Source organism: Mytilus californianus, unplaced genomic scaffold (genome assembly GCF_021869535.1).
Source record: "Mytilus californianus isolate M0D057914Y unplaced genomic scaffold, xbMytCali1.0.p SCAF_6, whole genome shotgun sequence".
In the NCBI taxonomy this organism is placed as follows: Eukaryota; Metazoa; Mollusca; class Bivalvia; order Mytilida; family Mytilidae; genus Mytilus; species Mytilus californianus.
This window is the reverse complement of record NW_026262712.1, coordinates 92,777,869-92,797,958: the sequence shown is the minus strand read 5'-3', so window position 1 is coordinate 92,797,958 and position 20,090 is coordinate 92,777,869. Positions and strand designations below refer to the sequence as shown.

General features: G+C 32.0%; 2 protein-coding genes across 4 annotated transcripts in view; both read left to right on the top strand.

The window, feature by feature from the left end:
- The first annotated feature begins 169 nt into the window (after nucleotides 1-169).
- LOC127704146 (uncharacterized) overlaps nucleotides 170-20,090 on the top strand; it is a 30,597-nt gene continuing 10,676 nt past the window's right edge. The window contains exons 1-8 of one of the 3 annotated variants that reach the window (XM_052208033.1): nucleotides 170-215; nucleotides 7,313-7,475; nucleotides 7,770-7,854; nucleotides 8,890-9,228; nucleotides 12,986-13,125; nucleotides 14,947-16,533; nucleotides 17,610-17,659; nucleotides 19,305-19,357. In XM_052208033.1, the coding sequence (XP_052063993.1) occupies nucleotides 7,314-7,475; nucleotides 7,770-7,854; nucleotides 8,890-9,228; nucleotides 12,986-13,125; nucleotides 14,947-16,533; nucleotides 17,610-17,659; nucleotides 19,305-19,357 (2,416 nt within the window). In that variant the 5' untranslated portion in view covers nucleotides 170-215; nucleotide 7,313. Of the gene's footprint in view, nucleotides 216-7,049; nucleotides 7,476-7,769; nucleotides 7,855-8,889; nucleotides 9,229-12,985; nucleotides 13,126-14,946; nucleotides 16,534-17,609; nucleotides 17,660-19,241; nucleotides 19,358-20,090 lie in introns of those variants that run through there. The other 2 variants (XM_052208034.1, XM_052208032.1) reach the window with 2 other exon arrangements.
- LOC127704147 (uncharacterized) lies at nucleotides 2,271-3,554 on the top strand. Its single transcript, XM_052208036.1, has 2 exons — nucleotides 2,271-2,425; nucleotides 2,772-3,554. The coding sequence occupies exons 1-2, from the start codon at nucleotides 2,372-2,374 to the stop codon at nucleotides 3,273-3,275; spliced, it is 558 nt and encodes a 185-aa protein (XP_052063996.1). The 5' UTR covers nucleotides 2,271-2,371; the 3' UTR covers nucleotides 3,276-3,554.

Below are 20,090 nucleotides of genomic sequence, written 5' to 3'. Positions count from 1 at the left end.
GTTTTCAATTTTTAATCAACTGGAGGAAAAAAAAAACTTGATAATCATTAGTTTTTACATTACAAGATCCACGATTAACTGCTAAAAAGTAATCTTTAATTTTTAAAACTGGAAATACAGAAATTCGTTTTCTTTTCTTAAATTTTATTTTGACTATTCTCTCCTTCGAAAAAAAGAGCAAGGTGGACGTCCCCCTTTTTTTAAAACTTCATAGGGTAACTTGTTTGTAAATTGCAATTATTTCATTCTGCTTACAAGTCAAATATTTAATGGAAACAGAAAATCAATAATTTATGGGTTTTTCCTTCACTTTCTAACATCTCCTTCTTCTTTCATCTACATGTAAAAAAAAGGTTGAAATGATATAAATAGGCTAGTATTAAAAACAAATATGTACAGTTAATTTTCTGCAAAAGAACTTCAATGTACATTAAAGTCTTGTGCTCAGCTGGGAACAGTATATCTAACGTCAATATATATGTTCCTGTGCTCAGTTACAAAGATTATGGTTAAAGTTCCAGCCTTCAACACTGAGCAAAGTTAACGACTACCTCATAGTAACCTGTAAAAGCAGTCTGCACCAAAATCTTTTCCAACTACTAGTCTGAAGACCAATATTCTGGGTACAAGTCAAATCGGCACCTGGTCAAATCAGCACCTAAAGAAAAAGTCAAATCGGCACCTGGTTAAATCGGCATCCGGTCAAATCGGCACCTTTTTATAGTCAAATCGGCATTTAGGTGGTCAAATCGGCATCCGATAATATTTGACATGTTTGATATAATATAAATAATTATGAATATGACTTGTATAAATGATCTATCAATTTCTAATTATGTTTAACAAAATTTAGGTGGGATTTATTTTATTCTTAAATCGTTGAAAATCATCACATGTTAATTATTTAGCAGTTATATTAGAATACATAAGTTAATTTGTTTGAAGTTTTCTCAACATTCTATGACTGATGTTTTGATTAGTTTTCTTTTCAATTAATTAAATATTAACTTTTATCAATTAAATAATTAACATGTTTGTTGTTTTAACTCTAAACAGGTAGTTATTGATGTTTTTTCTTCAAAAACTTAAATAAAAAAACAATGAAGCCATTACCCAAGCTGTTATTAAATCATGAGAAAATTAGAACCAATAAAAGGGAAAACTATGAGCCCCCTCTTCACTATCACAATGTCAGACGACAGCTGTATTAAGTGAACCAAAGTAGTTAGGCCAAGACAAGAGGCAATTCAGTGTGAAAGATGTTCAGGCTGGCAGCACAGAACCTGTAATACGGGTAAGTAATCTAACTTATAGTTCTCTTTAATTTGTTTATTAAATAAATATGCAGGACACTTTTAAGGGCGCTTATAATATGTTATAGATTAGAAAAGAATATTTTTATTTCCCAATATTCAGACCAGTTCTCTTTAATCCAAAACTCTCCGATGTAACAGCCAATTTCTTCCATATGAGATTCATTTTATTGTGTCAAGAGCCTGCCATACACATTATTTTGGAAGATCTTTATACATACTCTTACGATAGATATTGGTTAAAAGATAATTTTTAATTTTGTTGTTGATGGTAAATCATTGAATGGTTGAAAGCTATGGCATACATATAATTACACATTTTTTAATACATTGTGAATTTTATTCAGATTCTTTATATTTTATGTATGTGACACTATAATAAACTATTCTGTTTGTCTGTCTGTCTTATATATATATATACATTAGTTTTTCAAATTCTAATTATTTATTAACTTTGAGCCTTATAGCTCAACAAGCGTATTCAAATACAGAATATATCAGTATATCTGCTACAATGTACGATGAAATATAATTCATCTTCTATCTCTCTTTACTAAAAAAAACAATTTCTTACATTCTTTAATAGTCCAGTTTCAATTGTAATTGTTTGTTGTAGGTATATCTAGAGACCAGTACAGGGAAGCTGTGAGAGAATCCACTCAGTTGGAATGGGTTTGCCAGGACTGCACAGAAGCATCAGAGGTATTTTTTTTCAATATTTATTAATAATTTATTACAAGAACATGAACACATATACTACATTCATTACCATGACAAATTCTGAGTTATTATGTGTTGGAATTGTACTGTTTGTAATTCAGTAGTTTTGTCAAATTTAATTGGAATCCAATTGTGTATTTTTTGTCAGTTATCAATAAATCCAACTAAATTGTGTTATGGATCATGTTATAATTAATTTTAATTTTCCTAATATTTATAATATTTTACAGGTTTAAGGTTCATTGACCACAGACTACCTGAAGACATTTCCCTTGATGGTTTTGTTGCTGATTTTGAAGCTGGTTTGTGGCAAGCACTGAAGCAGCAGTTTCCACATTATGCCATCCTGGTCCCAAGCAGTATTCCGAAAGGTGCAAGAACATGGTCTGCAGGTAACATACATTTGTATATATATATATATATATATATATATATATATATATATATTGTTATGTCTGATCAAATAGAAAAGAAGTGTGGTATGATTGCTAATGAGACAACTTTCCAGAAATATAATGGCCTTGATGTAAACAACTATAGCACACTGTACTGTCTTCAACAATGTTGATATTGAGAATTTTTTTTTACAACTATGATAATTGTCTTTTATTCAAAATCAATACAGCTTAATTATAAAATTTTTATAATCAAAAACTATAATAGCATCAGTGTTTTACATTATATAATTTGTTTTTCTCAAATTTGTTTTAAGTATTTAATTTGTATATAATTTTTCAGACTGCCTACAACCAGAAAGACAGTGTTTACACCTTCTTGAGACAACTGATGGCTCTTCCCTTCCTGCCACCAGAGCACATCACCGATACCTTCCTCCAGTTAGATGCCAGAGCACCACAGGCCATAGTTCCCGTAATGAACTATGTGTACTCCACCTGGATAGACAGCACCATATTCCAGATCAACCATTGGAGTGTATTCATGTCAGCCATTCGGACCAACAATGATGTCGAGGGATGGCACAACTGCTTTAACACCAATGTAGCTACCAGAGGACCTGTCCCGTTCTACCAGATGGTAACTAAACTGTTTGCAGAGGCAGGTGACATCCCCCTTCAACTGAAACTTGTAACTGAGGGTAAACTACAGCGCTACCAACGGAAGAAGAGTCGACAAGTGCAAGGCAAGGTTTTCAGCCTATGGAATGACTATTGTGAACGTGCAACATCAGCCAGCAACCTTCTACGCGAATGTGCTGCCATTTATGTTCCACCGGCAAAGTGACAAATTCAGTTATTGACACAGTGCTTGCTATATTATGTTTACATGTAGACTGTCTTTGATATTTATAAAGTGATACTGCTGTAAAAGTGCTTCTTATTATTGAATACATGTAATCTTAGTTTAATGATGTTAATATAGTGCTTTGCTTCAAGACAATAGTTAATCATGACAATAGATTAGTGCATACTGTTACTTTTACTTATGTTTTACTGTACTTGTGGGATCAACTGTTATATATATGTATATAATATATAAATAAAAAAAAATGTCTGATACTTATATTTTCTTCTTATTTACACAGTTTGGTTTTATTAGCAATAAAGAGTTTCTGAATCAGTTCAAATATTCAACTAAGTTGGAACTTTTATAAAGTTCAATCAACCATGAACCAATGAGCATGCAAAATATTCATCTTTAAATAAAACGGACAAAATGAATAATTCTTATACTTACATTTCCCTGCCGTTTAAACACCAGCTTGGTTGTTGCTCGTAATGACACGTTCTTGGTTATCAAACTCACATGCAAACTTATATGAAATTAAGGTGGTATTTCAGGAAGGTTTAAACAGCATTAAAACCAACAATCATGCAAATTCTCAACTGTTCAAAACATGCATAACAAATATCCAATACCTCGAAGACATATTAAGTTGAACAACAAAAAAAACATACTGAAATCCACAAAGATGTTTTAAAGTCAATATTTGTGGATAACACCTACTTTAAATTTTAATTGCAATCATTTTACCGAAAAAAATCGGCATATTCCACATATTTTACATGGGTGCCGAAATGACTACATTAGGTGCTGCTTTAACCAGGTGCCGATTTGACTAGAATTCAATATTCTGACATTTTTCTTATGTGTTGAAACAAAGTTATACAAATATTTACTAGTCTGAATAAAATTTTACTAGCCTGGGACTTCAGACTAGTGGCTTATAGTGTAGACTGTAAATTTAAGGCCCCAACTGACAACATGGACAAATGTAAAACAATTCAAGAAAAACTAACAGCCTGATTTATGTACAAAACAATAAAACAAAAACAAATATGATATTCAGTAACAAATGACTAACACTGAATTATAGGCTTCTGACTTCGGACAGGCATATACAGAATGTGACAGGGTTTATGTTACATGTTTGCTGGCGCCAAACCCTCCACCTTTAAACCTGGGACAGTGGTGTAACAGTACACCATAAGAACAAACTATAAAAATCAGTTGAAAAAAGCTTAACTCATCAGAATGATTCTGAGCACATAAAACCCTAATAATAACAGAAAAGACACGTAGTACAGATCTGATAGTACTCACAGTTACTAAAAGCTAGTTCAAAGCAAATACAATTTAACAACTAATAAAAAAATTATGTGTCTAAGACTGAAATATCATACAGTACACATACAACATCAATAGACCACTTTCGAGTTATGTCCTTCAATTTTGTGCGCCTTTGTGACATCATTTACCAGATAGAGGAGATCGCCTGTACCCCTGCTCTATTAAAGTTCATCAAGCGTCTTTGTGATTATCATTATGCAGGATAAACTAGAAATAATATTTGTTCCGTAAGTACTTAATCACAATTCCCTAATGACAGCAGTGCTGATTATCAATTTTAAGACTTTAATTTGCCGAATAATTCGTGCAATATAGCATTATCATTTTTTCAGCCAATCGCTCAACATAGGAACGGAAGTGACAATGCCCCTAAACGCACAAATGATGTTCACTAAAACCAAAGTTTTTGACGGAAATGCAACGAACTCGAAAGTTGTCTTTTGGAAATAGTGTTAAGACATTATTAACCATGTTAATAATCAATTAGTTGTTTTTGTGCTTTGTGCAAATCTGTTTGAAAGTCGAGCCAGTTCCAACTAATTTTTACTGTTTCTACTTACATTGTGCTTTTATATAACTGTCTCAGCTGGTTAGAGGGAAGATTGAATGCTCACAAACATGTTAGCTCAACCACATTCTGTGTGTGACTGTCCCAAATCAGGAGCCTGTAATTCAGTGGTAGTTATAAGTTGCTGTCTGTCATATTTGTCTTTCTATAATTGTTTTGTCACAAATTAGGCCTTTGGTTTTCTCGCTTGATATGTTTCACCTTTCTTTTCCAGGTTTTATAGCTTACTGTACAGTATAATGGTTTTACTCATTGTGGAATGCACAATAGTAACCTATATAGTTGCTTTATATAGAGTTATTTGGACTCTGGTGGATAGTTGTTTCATTAGCAATCATACCTCATATCCCTTTTTAGCTCACCTAGCTTTTTACAAAAATCTTCTCCTCTGAAACCACTGGGTCAAATTTAACCAAACTTGGCCACAATCATCATTAGGGTATCTAGTTTAAAAAATGTGTCCGATGACCCCGCCAACCAACCAAGATGGCCGCCATGGCTAAAAATAGAACATAGGGGTAAAGTGCAGTTTTTGGTTTATATCTCTGAAACTAAAGCATTTAGAGCAAATCTGACAGGTGGCAAAAATGTTCATCAGATTTAGATTTATCTGCCCTGAAATTTTCAAAAGAATTCGACAACCTGTTGTTGGGTTGCTGCCCCTGAGTTAGTAATTTTACAAAAATTTGCAGTTTTTTGTTATTATCTTAGATATCATTATAATATCTAATATCTAATACTATTAATTATGATTTTAACCTTATTTTACATGATTTCCAAAGCATCAGTAAATACAGGTGAGCGACACAGGCTCTTGAGAGCCTCTAGTTATATATACATTCCAAAATTATGGAAACTGATCTGTCTTTTGTTATACTGTTTAATAATTTGTGTGAAGCCTCAATACCATGTGAATAAAACAAATTGAATGAAATTGGGGTGTTTGTTTATTTTATCCTTTTCTGCAGGCTTGAAAACAGTCATGACAATGTCTTACCTTGCCAGAAATAAGTGTAGATGGCAGTGCTCCCCTTTTTATGCTCCCTTCTGTCCATTCTGTGCATACATCTGCTCTTACAGTCCTGTCCTGTAATGTATTTTTAGTCCCCTACCGACAAAGTTGAAGGGGACTTTAGGTGTGCACTCCGTCCGTCTGTCCATCCGTCAGTCCGGCAAATCAGCTTTCCACACATTTTTTTTCGTTCTTGAAGATATTGATTTGATATTTGGTATATAGTTTTATCATGGCAAGTTATAGATCAAGTTGAATTTTGTTCCGGTCTGATGATTTAGTCCAGAGTTATGGACCATATCTAATGTTAGAGTACTATGTTAAACCATATTTCTGTACAAAGGGAGATAACTCATTTTTTAAAAGACATTCTTTGTTAAATTATTTGAAGAATTTTTTGGCAGGTTTGTTTGTTATTTAGTATAAACTAATTTTCTGAATGCTATAGATATAAAAAAAATTACGAAGAGAAATCCTTTAATTAAATAATAATCTATTTTTGTTAATGTATATATTTCAATACATTACATTGTGTAGATAAAAGTTGTTGACATTTTATAGATAAGTTACAAATCTATATTAGTTTGTGACAAATGAAAGAAAAAATATTTGGAACTATTAATTATATTTGATTATAATTTGAAAATAGATATACACTGTATTACATCATATCTAATTTTAGAGAACTATTAATCATATCTTATGTTTTTTTTCACACATATAATCAGTTTTCCACACTGGTTTTAGTCATGCTTGAAGATATTGACATGATATTTACTTTTTGTTTACACCATGACATGTTATAGATCAAGTTAGCATTTTGTTCAAGTAAAATGAACTTTTACCCCTGTAGGGGACTATGTATTGCCATGCAATATTCTCAGAATGCTTGTTGTTTTCTGAACATGCTGAAGGAAAATACTTTTCAATGCAAAAAAAAAACAAACAGAATCCATCAAAAATACTTTGATTTATTGGCCTATTTCAATATATTTCTATATACATGATATACATGCTCTTTGGACTATTAGTTGGAAAAGATTTTGGTGCATACTGTATATGTAAGTCATTTATGTAGTTAGTAATTGAATAATTTATTTTATATTTTAGGATGGCATCAAATAATGAGGGAAAGCTATGTCCCCCATTTTGTTATGTTGATTGCAAAACAAAACATCATCCTATAATAGTAGAAATGGTTAATGTAAAAAGAACTGATACAGATTTTTCTGAACTCGATAAGTTGATTAAAACATTCGACACTTGTGAGGAGGTGAGTTATGTAGTATAATTAACGTTTAATTTAGTCATTGTTAAGATACAATGTAGGTCATTCTACAGGTTAGTAAACAAAATGTAAAAGAGAGAAGAACGATACCTAAAGGATATTCAAATTCATAGTTGAAAAACAAACTAACAATGCCGTGGCAAAAAACAAAAAAAAAAAGACAAAAAGACAAACACTCAGACTGAAAGAAATATAGCTTTCTTTGTGCAAGGTGATCTCACATTAGCTAAAATAATGAATCGATAAAAGCTATTTATAGGCAGATGTCATTTTTTTCAGAATGGAGGATGGGATGTGAGTGCAGATATTCCTGATCCTAATCTAGAGTATAGACTTACCATGCTCCATTGGGCTGCTGCGCTTGGTACTATAATTGTTATGAATTTATTGACAATTTCTTAAGCCTCAAATGTAAACAATTTATGCAATAAAATTGTCGATTCATTGTCCACAATGCAATACAATTTTAGGCATAAAAACAGAGAGTCTGTATCAGTCTGAGCTAAGACACTATGAAGTAAAAACAAGCTTAGACTGTCACAAGCCAAAACATGTTTTAAGCGATACATAATTTTCTTTATAATTAGAGCCTCACGAATATTATATTTCAATGCAATCCATTCCTCACATGATGGAGATGAAAAACAAAATAGCCATGAAAATAATCAGATTTTTGGAATTAACTTTTTTTGGGAAGGTATCAGACACGTACAATAATGTTGAGCAAAGGAAAAATAAAACTGTGGACTTAATATCTGTTTACATTCTTCAATAAAATAATAAAAATCTTAAGAACAAATCCCATACTATGCTTGTGGTGGACAGATTTAACTTAGTTATTTACTGAATCTGAGTAATTCTTTGCTTGTCTGTTTTCAAAACCTTGAATAATTTAGGAATACAGGCTCACTGTACTGTCTAGTAATTAATGTAATTGATTTGGCACTGGACATTAAGCAACCTACAATCAATCAATACTGTCTAGTAATTAATGTCTCAAAGGCCCTTGTTAAAAAGAGGCAGAAGATACCTAAAGGTCAACCAAAAACAGAAGATACTTAAAGGTCAACCAAAAACAGAAGATACCTAAAGGTCAACCAAAAACAATTAGTCAAAGAAAAACAGACAGAATAATGGTCTTAAGAAAAATGAAAAATAAACAAACAACAGTTCATAAAACAATACACGGAAAACTGAAGATTGGACAACATAAATCCTATCAAAGAATGGAGATTAACCAATGTGCCCTAGAAGGATCACTAGAACCTGATCCAAAATGTATATAAAAAAAAAAAAAACTTGGAACAATTGTATTTGAATGTTAAAATGATTGTTGTGAAGAGAAGTTTGATCATAGGTATGAAAGTTGTCTTTATTGTAGTTATGAACTCTTTTGCAGGTAAAGTTGAATTAGTTAAATGGCTGCTTAGAAACAAAATGTGTCTACCAAAATATTCTGGAGATGGTCATACAGTTCTTCATAAAATGATAGAGTTATTACAGGAAAACAAAGATATAGCATTTCATGAGATAGGAAATATAATCAATGAACTCCTTGCTATCTTTTGGAAAGATAGTCTAACTGTCAAAAATAAGGATGGAAATATGCCGTTACATATGTGTTGTCTCCCTTTACAAGATAACATTAGCAAAAGTAAACAGGCTTATTATATTTCATGGATTTACAGTATAATCACCAGGTTTAAAAAATCATACCGGTATAAAGGAGATTACCCTAGTAAGTATGTGACTTAAAAATAACATAGTTTATGAAAAATTCTTTATGGAGAAGTATATAAAATTGTATAAAAATAAGTTGATGTGGTATGATTGCCAATGAAATCACTTTCCATCAGAGACCAAATGACATGGATGTACACAAAATTTGTTGGTATTTCAGATTTTAAAAAAGATTGAAGGCATTTAAAGATAATTTAACTGGATCTGCATAATGCATAATAAATGGTATATGTGTTTAAGATTGGGGAAATATTTCTACAAGTGTATAGTAGTACAAATGGCTGTTAAAATGCTTTTGTTTTACTTTTGTAATCTGTCGTTGGTTAACTTTTCTTTAAATATTTAATCATCTGAAACAGCTCAATAAATGAAAAGAAAGTTTGTCTGCTTTATCAAAAGGATATCTTATATGAACTTAGTGATTTTAGTCGAGGTTGATCAACCAACATGGCCACCTTGACACAAAAAAACATAGGGGTTAATCTGCAGTTTTTGGCTAATATATCACAAACTTTAACAGTTAAAGAAAACTAGGGTAACACTGGTCATCCGTTCTAATGTTAATTTTTAAGTTTTTGGCAGTTCTTGGATATTGTTTCCAAAACTATAGGAGCTACCGGTAGGTTAAAAGTGTAAATCACAAAATTGTTTAACATGGTATGTTCTATCTACCCTAGATATTTTAGAAAATCTAAAGACCCTTTGTAATGCTTTGCCCCTGAAATGTAAGTATTTACCAATTTTCACGGATTTTTTATGATTATCTTTAAAAATATATGAACTAGGGTAAAGTGTAAATTGAAATAATGATTAGCACAAACAGATGTATGTTCGTGAAAATCGAAGAAAACTCTTAATAACAGGTTTTGGAGTAATTGCACCTGAAATATCTATTTTTACAGATTATTGCAGTGTTTGGCAGTTATCTGACTATAATAGGAGTTAGGTTAAAAATGTAAAAATTATCAGCACAACAAGATTTATCTACTCTGTTGATTTTAGAAAAACATGTCAATCCATTTGGGAGTTTTTGCCCCTGAAATATCAGTGTTTTCCTATTTTAGCAGTTTTTGGCTGGTATCTTGAAAATTGTACATGCTGTAGAGCTAGTTTAAAAGTGAAATTTGCAAAAAATGTTCAACATGATAAGATCTATCTATCTACCCTGAAAGTTTCAGAAAATCTGATGACTTCTTCTAGGGTTGTTGTCCCTGAGATGTCAATTTAAATATTTTTAATTTTTTTTTTGCAGTTTTGGTTGTTTTTTTTCTTCTAAAAGTATAGGTGCTACATGTAGGTTAAAAGTATAAATTGCAAAAAATGATTAGCAACACAAAAAAAACAAAAAACTAGTATGTTCAATTAAAGGTCCTCATAAGCAGTGTTCATCAAGTGAGTGATTCAGGCTCATGACATGATGTGAGCCTCTTGTTTAATATTCAGAATTCAGATGTAGTTTGCCAAGTTTTAATGTATACACAATTTCAATTAGATCCTAAATACAGACCAAGTACATATATTGCACCTTTAAAGATGTCATGATATGTGGAACAGTCAGAGCTCCGACATAAACAAGTCTGTTTTTGTTTCTTACTTAATAAAATTGAGAATGGGAATGGGGAATGTGTCAAAGAGACAACAACCCGACCAAAGAGCAGAAAACAGCCAGAAGCCACCAATGGGTCTTCAACACAGTGAGAAAATCGGCGGGCTTCAGCTGGCCCCTAAACAAAAATGTGAACTAGTTCAATGAAAATGGACGTCAAACTAAACTCCAAAACATATAAATGAACTAAAATTAAAAAACATACAAGACTAAAAAAGGCCAGAGGCTCCTGACTTGGGACAGGCTCAAAAATGCGGCGGGGTTAAACATGTTTTGTGAGATCTCAACCCTCCCCCTATACCTCTAGCCATGTTAAAGAAGTCAAATTATGTATTTTGATAAAAATGTGTTTACAATTTGGGACTTGTCCTAGTCAGAAAAGGACAGACTTGTTTAACATGTTTTAAGTCTATTTATGCTTCATGAAACAGGATGAAAACACATTATTTGACCTTGTGGTCAAAGTAAATCACCTATGATGACAAGACAATCTTTCAGAGAATTTACAAGGACCTGAGCTATTTATAAATAAGCTACATGTACAAGTAATGATCTGATTGAACATTTTTTTAAATCTTCATTTTTTTCCAATTTTAGTGGTTATAAATGGTTGTACCAGAAAGTGAATGGACATTTTTGTTCAGAAGACAATGCATTGCCTAACAATGTTTTCTCAATTTCATTACCTTTTTATATTTGTGCATGGGTCTTGAAGTTAGCCAATTTTGGCAACTTTTCGCCTTGAAGAAATCATTAATCGCAACATTTTGATAAAGGTCAAATATTTTTTGCTTAACATATATTGACTTGTTGGAAAAACATTTTTTTTTAAATAAAGGGAGAGAACCGATGAAACATGCAAATTTAGACCTCTACAAATCAAAAGCAAAATTAGACTAATTTATGTCTGAGCTCTGGCTGTTGAAGTAACATGTATGTTTTTCAAATCACAAGTGATTTAGTACCTTCCCAGTGATTCTTGCCTTACCTGTATTTATAGCTTGCCTTACCAGTCAGGGGACTTACTTAAATGAGTGATTTTCTAAATCACTGATTCAAGTAACATTATTTACATAAAGGTTGGAAGTAAGAGTTGTCTTTCTTTAATAATCACCTATTTAAGTAGTACAAATTAATCACTAAACTAAGTGATTTAATTTTATTGTAGCTTTAAATATAGAATACTTATGATCCAGGAACTAATTATGTTGCTAAAATTATCAGAACCAACATCTGTGTTGATAGGATGACCGGGTCATGTCAGGTGATGACCTTGTACTAAATCTAGGATAATGACATAAAAATCACTTGTTCAAGTATCATACCTCAATTTCCTTCCAAAAAATCACTTCTTTAAGTATCATTATTTTAATAACCCCCACTAATTTCAACACCCCCGAACAGTGAAATTTTGATCACGAACAGTAGAATTTTATTACATAATCTATAAGATGAAACCTTGAATTTTACAGGAAAAATACTCCCACTGCTGGGAAAAATCTGTTGAGAAAGTATCAGTTCATTATGTAAAGCCATTTTTATAGCATTTTTTCAAGTAAAATAGAATTTGCAGCTAAATGATTGCATCAAAGGCATAAACCTTGATGCTTGAAAGAGGCAAAAAGTTCATTTTTTTCAATTTTACTAATGAAAAGATATTATCTAAAGCTATGTGTTTAAAATTTTGGTAAAACTACAAAATCACAATTTGTGACAAAACTTCGAATTTGCTACTTAAATAAGTGATTTAAAAGCCACTTATTTCAATAAGTCCCCTGACTGCTTACCTGTATTTATAGCTAGCCTTTTACAAATTATATTATGCCACAACATATCATGTGATTTCCATCTTTATAATCATAGTTAATTTTGAGTTTTTTACTTGCCCATAGGACAAATACACTACAGCTTTTACTTGCACAATGATAACTTTCACTTGTCCTGGGCAATTGGACAGCCGTTAATCATGTTAATGTCGAACCCTGCTACATTTGCATTTACTATGAAAATTACATACTTTGAAATTGAAATTGTATGGAAAATAACATTGTTAGCGATCTGATGCCTACATTTCTTGTAAGATATTTAATAAAAAGTCTAAAAAACAAAAAAAAGTATTTTTTTTAATTATTGTCCTTTATTATTTTAGAATTGAGTTACATTGTGAACTCAGTGAATGACAATGGTGATACTCCTGTACATATATTGGCCAGATTCTCCAAGAACTACAATACTATTCAATTCATGTTGGAACCTGTACATTTTGATTTTGGGCTTAAAAATAATGAGGTAACTTTTTTGTCACATTCATATTTATAATGGTTAAAAATGTAAATTACTTTAATTTGAATGCAGTTTCCAAAAGGGATCTACTTATAGATATTATAACTGAATTCTTTAGTCAACTCTTTATAGAAGTTATTATCCTTAATTAGGTTATGATCTTTGATCAAATTTAGTGTTTTTGTTTTTATACGCCCGTTTACAGGACGTATTATGGTATACTGTTATAAATTTTAGATTTTACATTTTCCAGTTATGGGATTTTATTCATAAAAAAGGGGTAATTTTCCAGTTTTTGGACAATAACTCAAAAGTGCTTTGAGCAGTTTTCATGAAACTTTGGTGACTGGTTTATATCTATTAAAATAACCTCCCTTTAGTTTTTTATAAATTTCTGATATGACATTGAGGAGTTATGGAACTTTATTCTTTGAAAAAGCGACAGGTGTATCATGCGCTCATGGTGCAGCTCTTTATTACCTTTTATCTTGATGTCTGTAATAGATAGTCTCAAACTTTGAACTGCACAAATAATCAGCAACACAAGGTCCACAAATAAGTCGATATGAATGAAATAGTCAATCAACAGACAATTTTATCCCATTTTTGTCATTTTTGGTTATTTTCTTGAAATATATAATGGATAGACAGAAACTAAGTTTCCATTCAACTAAAAATATAATTGTTGCATTGTGTCAGTTTAATGCAAAAAAGCCAGGAGAGTTATACTGGCCCCTTGGAGCCACTTGTTTTTATATGAAATTAACTAGTTTTTTGTCTCGCCTTGACGGAGTCAAAAAGCGAGACATAGGTATGCTGTTTCAGGCGACGGTGGCGGCGTCAACAATGTATTAGTTTGTGATTAGGTCTAGTTCATGGTGAACCACTAGTGGTAGGTAATAATATTTGGTATGCAGTTATATTAGTATTGGCACATCTCATTACCATTGAGATTATTTGGCACTGCCCCCTCAGTCAAGGTCTATTGACTTTGAAACTTTTCATAGTTTTCATGTATTAGTTTGTGATTAGGTCAATTTATGGAGAACCACTAGTGGTAGGTCAATGATATTTGGTATGCAGTTGTATAAGCATTGGCATATCTCATTTCCATGGAGATTATTTGGCTCCGCCCCCTTAGTCATGGTCTATAGACTTTGAAAATTTTGCTAAGTTAACATGTATTAGTTTGTGATTAGGTCAGTTCAAGGGGAACCATTAGTGGTAGGCCAATGTTAATTGGTGTTCAGTTGTATAAGTATTAGCACATCTCATTTCCATGGAGAATATTTGGCCCTGCCCCTCAGTCATGGTCTATTTACTTTGAAACTTTTGCTTAGTTTACATGTATTAGTTTGTGATTAGATCAGTTTAAGATGAACTGCCAATGTTAAGTCAATGATATTTGGTATGCAAATTTATTGGCATTTACAACTATCGTTTCCATGGAGATTATATAGCCCCACCCCTGATCATGGTTCATTGACTTTGAAACTTTTACATAGTTTATAAGTTAATGTTTGTGTTTAGGTTTGTTTAAAGGGAACGACTTATAATAAGTCAATGGTATTTGGTATGCAGTTGTATTAGCATTGGCACATCTCATTCCATGGAGATTGTTTAGCCATGTACCTTCAGTCATGGTTCATAGACTTTGAATATTTGCATAACTTACATGTTAAAGTATTGCTATTTTAATTTCAACATTTGCATTATCAAAATTACAAAAAGGCGAGACATATCTCTGTGATAACAGTTTATTTGTTTTATTTAATCCTACTGAACATCATTATACAGATATATTTTGAATCACTTTTTTGTTAACAGGGGATGACTGCATTAGATGTTGCCTTCAGCTGTGGTAATGAAAAAATCTCCACAATGTTGATAAAGATTGGTAAAGAGTCAATGGAATACAGCAACCTAAAGAAAGGAACAGAACAACCTGTTTGTCAAAACACTCGTTTTTCACAGCAACAGACAGAACTGATACGAAAAATTACCAGAACAAAATCAACCTCTGGAAATGACAGAACTCTATCTTCTACAGCAGACCATGATATGAAAATCTCTCCTAATCATAAACCAAATGAAGGATGTTTAAAAATACCATCTTCACCATGCTCATCTTCACATGTATATACAAAAACTTCCCCAGAGTCCAAAAAAGGTTTGATTAAACCAAAACAAATGAAAGTCTCATTGTCTCCCAGTGCAAGTCATGAAAAAAAGGAAGATTTTCAAATTAAAATCTCATCTAGATCAGAAAACATTTCATCAACTTCGTTGAGTGCTAACAAACAAGAAAGGTCTGATTGTAGAATAAAATCCTCTCCCAAATCAGAAGACCTGAATAATGAATTGACAAGAGTGACATCAACTTCAAATGCTATCAACAATGCAGATTCTGTCACACAGATGAAAAATTCAACACCAGCTCATGTCTGTAACATTAAACGGTATGAAGATTGGGTTGGACCGTCACCAGTAGACATGAGCAAGGGAAATGACGCTCTTATTTTACAGGATATAAATGTATCGGAGAAATCAGATAGTAACTATGGTAACAATTTGTGTTTACCTTTAGATTCCAATAATCAAATCACTGGAAAAGTGCCAGAGCCTGCACAAAAGAAGAAGCAGAAAGTATATTATGCTATTAAAGGGAATCAAATTCATATTACTGACAGTTTAGGTAGTCCGTCAGATAGTTTTGTTGATAGTTTATCTGTCGCACCAGGTTATGTTCCGAAAAATGTTCCTATTGTTCTGAGAGGAAAAAATGCAAGAATGAAAAGAGTGGCTAGTTTTCCTTTATCAGGGACAATTCATCAAGGAATTCATCAACTAAAGCACAAAAATATAGTGTCACATGTTAAAAAAATTAGTACAGAAAATAACCAGTCATCTTGTACTGATAATGATGATAATATTACACAAAGTAAAAATTCAATTCAATCATCTGATTTTGGAAAAGGAGTTCCTTGGTCCAGACAGACATTTTGTGTTATTCCTGCATCAAAAGCTTCCGATTTTTTGGCCTCTAAAGGTTTGCTTCTAAAACAGTCAATACCATCCACAGTAAAAACATGGAAATCAAGTGAATGTCAGGAAGATAAGATCATGTCGGTCAATAAAATTCCTAAAGAAAATGTAAAAAAATCCATCAACAGTGAATCTCATTCAAAGACTTTACCAAAGCCAAATACAACTATGAGTACGATCGTGGACAAATTCTTAAATACTAGATATTCAGATGAGTCAAATTCACAGCATGTTTCAGACATGACAGTATCACAAACATCTCCCCAAATTACAGTAGTATCTAGTACATCAAATGGTTGCAAAAGGAAAGACATAACTTCGGTCTCATCAAGCTGTAATGACAAAGACCATCCAATCAAGTACATAAAGGTATTTCTATTGAAGGAGAAGAAATGGGATATTTGTCATAGGGACAACATGTAGACATCAGAAAATGTCGATATTATAAAGGTCCCCATTTACTGACGACCATTGTTAACCCTTAATAAACTCAGGCAATGATCAATTGCAATATATGAGTGACTAGTTAATATATTGTTAATTGTTTTCTAGCATGTCTAGTAGGGGATGCTGTAAAAGTATTGCTTAAATTACAAATAATACGGTCTGTAAAAAAGGTGGCAACTTGTGACAAAATTTATTTAAATCTATTGCATAATTAACAATAAACATTCATGTAATATTTTAATTTAAAAAACAAGAAAGTTTAACTGATTAAGTAAATGCATTCTACCTTTTTCTTTATATCAAAATTTCAAATTCTCTTAATGAAAATTGCAAACAAATTTGTTGAATATGATGAACAAGTATAAAAAATTCTTATGTTTAACTATATCAGTAGCATATGACTTTATGACCAGCAAAATCTAGCTTTTCTACTTAAGGTAATTCTTTCACAAAAAACTGTAAAAACCTACTTGATCAATGTCTCTTAAGGCCATGGAAAAATGAATGTTGGTTTCCCCTAACATGTGAAAATTATTAAGACCCGTCAGGCAGGAAAAACTTTTTATTTTATGTTAACCTGACAGTAAATTCTTGTTTTACATTCTATATTTTGGTATAAGCTATATGAAACTAAAGGAATGATAATTGAACAATGTTGACATGCTTTTAAGAGATTGTCAGACAATTTTAAAAAGCGTCATTGAAAATTGTCAAAAGAAACCAAAGCAATACCTTTCTTTCACCTGCAAAAAAGAAAAAGAAAAAAAGTATTGACCTGGGAGACAAACACTAATTTTTTCATGGCCTAATGACTGTAGTTTCCAACAGGTAAATAAAAATTTTGGAACATTTGATAAACCACATTCAAAATTAAGAATTGCATGTGTTTTAGCAACCACTAAATATGGAATTCTTATAAAGAATTAGGACTGTATATTTGTTTCCAAATTGAATATTAGGATCTGTTTGATATATATCTGATTTGGTCTACCTTACAGATAGAGGATGATGATTCAGTGGAGATGGAGGTTTCATTGGCTGATCAGAGGTACATGTTTTTTTTTTATATATATGGAATGAAAGAAATTAAATGATCAACTAATAATGCAGGTAGGATATTCAACCAATATAAAAGTAAGAGCATGTGGTTTGATTGCCAATAAGACAACTATCCACAGGAGTTCAAATGAATTTGGATATAAGCAATTATAGGTCACTGTAATGCCTTCAATAATGAGAAAAACCCATATTGTATAGTTAGCTATATAAGGCCCAGTAAAACAAGTGCGTAAGATTGATTGATTGATTGGCTTTTAATGCCACTTTCAGCACTATTGTGCTATTTCGTGGTGGTCAGTTTTTATTGGTTGAGGAAGCCTGAGTGCCCGAAATGAAACCATGACCTTCTGTAGGAAAACTGACAATCCTAGTCAATTAAGATAGGATCCCATCACAATCCCAGTGTTGACAGGCTAGTGATACAGTAGTTCGACTACTTAGACCACTCGGCCACCAAGGCCCCTCAAGTGAGTAAGAATGGAAATGTTGCTATCAAGGAAAAATTATAAAGGTTTTGTATTCAAATGACCCTTGAAGTGCTTTGATAGGTGTATATGCAGGTATGACAAGTCTTAAACAGGTCAGGTTGCTTAATTAATCTGGCTCATTTTGATGGCTGATTTACAGATTATCTGTAAACACATTATATTTAGGGAAAATACCAGCTATACTAGAGAAAATGAAATAAAAGGAATGACCTTACATCTTTGCATATTTCTGGTTATCATAGACTTATAGAAATGTTGTATGATTGCCAAAGAGACAACTGCCCATCAGTGTCCAAATGAGTCTGAGCTAGCACTGATTATTTGTGAGGAATTTATGTAGTCCAAAAAATCAAATAATAATGAACAGATATTGCAAAGAGCAAAACCACAAAGATGACAAACAACAGAGAATCTTTTGCCATGATAGATCTTCCACACAGTAAAAATAGATCTTCAGTCAAGTGCATAACCATACAGCTAGAATTATTATGTAAAAAGTGCTATTATGGTATTAAAACTAAAGATTAAGTTAAAAAAAATGTTCATATGCCGATCCAAAAAATTTTTGCAAGAATTAAAGATAAACAAGGTATGGTCAACTTTCTTTAAAATTGTTTTTTTTAGGGACAAATATGTTAAAACCTACAGGAATTCCAATATTAAAGAGTCGATGAAATATATTTTAAATATTTTTTAGCCATTTTTCCATAAAGTCAAAATGTTATTCTGCGCTACAAATAGCTGTTCAAACAATATTGCAAATCTTTTTAATAAGGGTAGACATAACATTGTTAAGCATCAGTCTAGTATATGAATTTACTTTTCAGGACAACTAAGTTGTCATAAGGCTTTCAAAGTGTTGTCATATTTGCTGACTTTGACAACAGCGATATTAGAAAGAAAAGAAAATAATAAAAATTAATCGGAGAATACTATTGATCCAGTCTGACATTATTTGAGAAGATGTAGACTCTTAAATAGTATGGCTGTTAACAGAAATCACAGAAATTGAAATGTTCTTCTAGTAGAAATATAAGCCACACAGATTTCATGTTGTTTTTTTTTTGCATGCACTTTTTTCAGACAGCATGGTAGAGAAGTAATATGCATTTCCATATAAAAAAAAGTGACAACCTTTTTTTATAGGGCACTATCAAATACAAGCCCATTTCAAAGTCTATCAAGTCAGTCTTCTACCTGTAAGTATATCATATTTATGTTAATTAAGTAATAATTTATGCAAGCCATAGATTTGTTGGCAATTTTCACATGGCCTGTGCCATTGCATTTAAATTTCATCCTGAGCGTTTTTTTGTTTAAAACAGTTTTCTATACACAACAAAATCATCAGCATGATCAGAAAGCAGTCAATCTTTTCCCAAATTGCACCAAATGTTAGCTTGATTTACTTCTTTTAGTTGCTCTTACTAGACCAAGTACCAGAATGTCCTACATCAGAGAAGGTAACCTGTCGAAAAATCATATACTCTGGAGTCAAAAATCAGTTATACGAAAATAATCTATTAATATAACTGTTTGTTTTTATGCCCCCGCCGTAGCGGTGGGGGCATTAAGTTTTACCCTTGTCCGTCCGTACGTCCCAAAATTGGTTTCCGTTCTCTAACTTGAGTTTGACTCAACAAATGTTATGAAACTTATACACAATGCTTATTACCACAAAACACAGATCAAGTTTGAATTTTGGTGGCGTCACTCTAACCGTTCCAGAGACACAGATCAAATTTGAATTTTGGTGGCGTCACTTTAACTGTTCTAGAGTTATGCCCCTTTATAAATGGAAAAATTGCAAAATTTTTAGTTTCCGTTCTCTAACTTAAGTTTGCCTCAACCAAACGTTATGAAACTTATACACAATGCTTATTACCACAAAACACAGATCAAGTTTGAAATGTGGCATTTTAGCATAAAGTA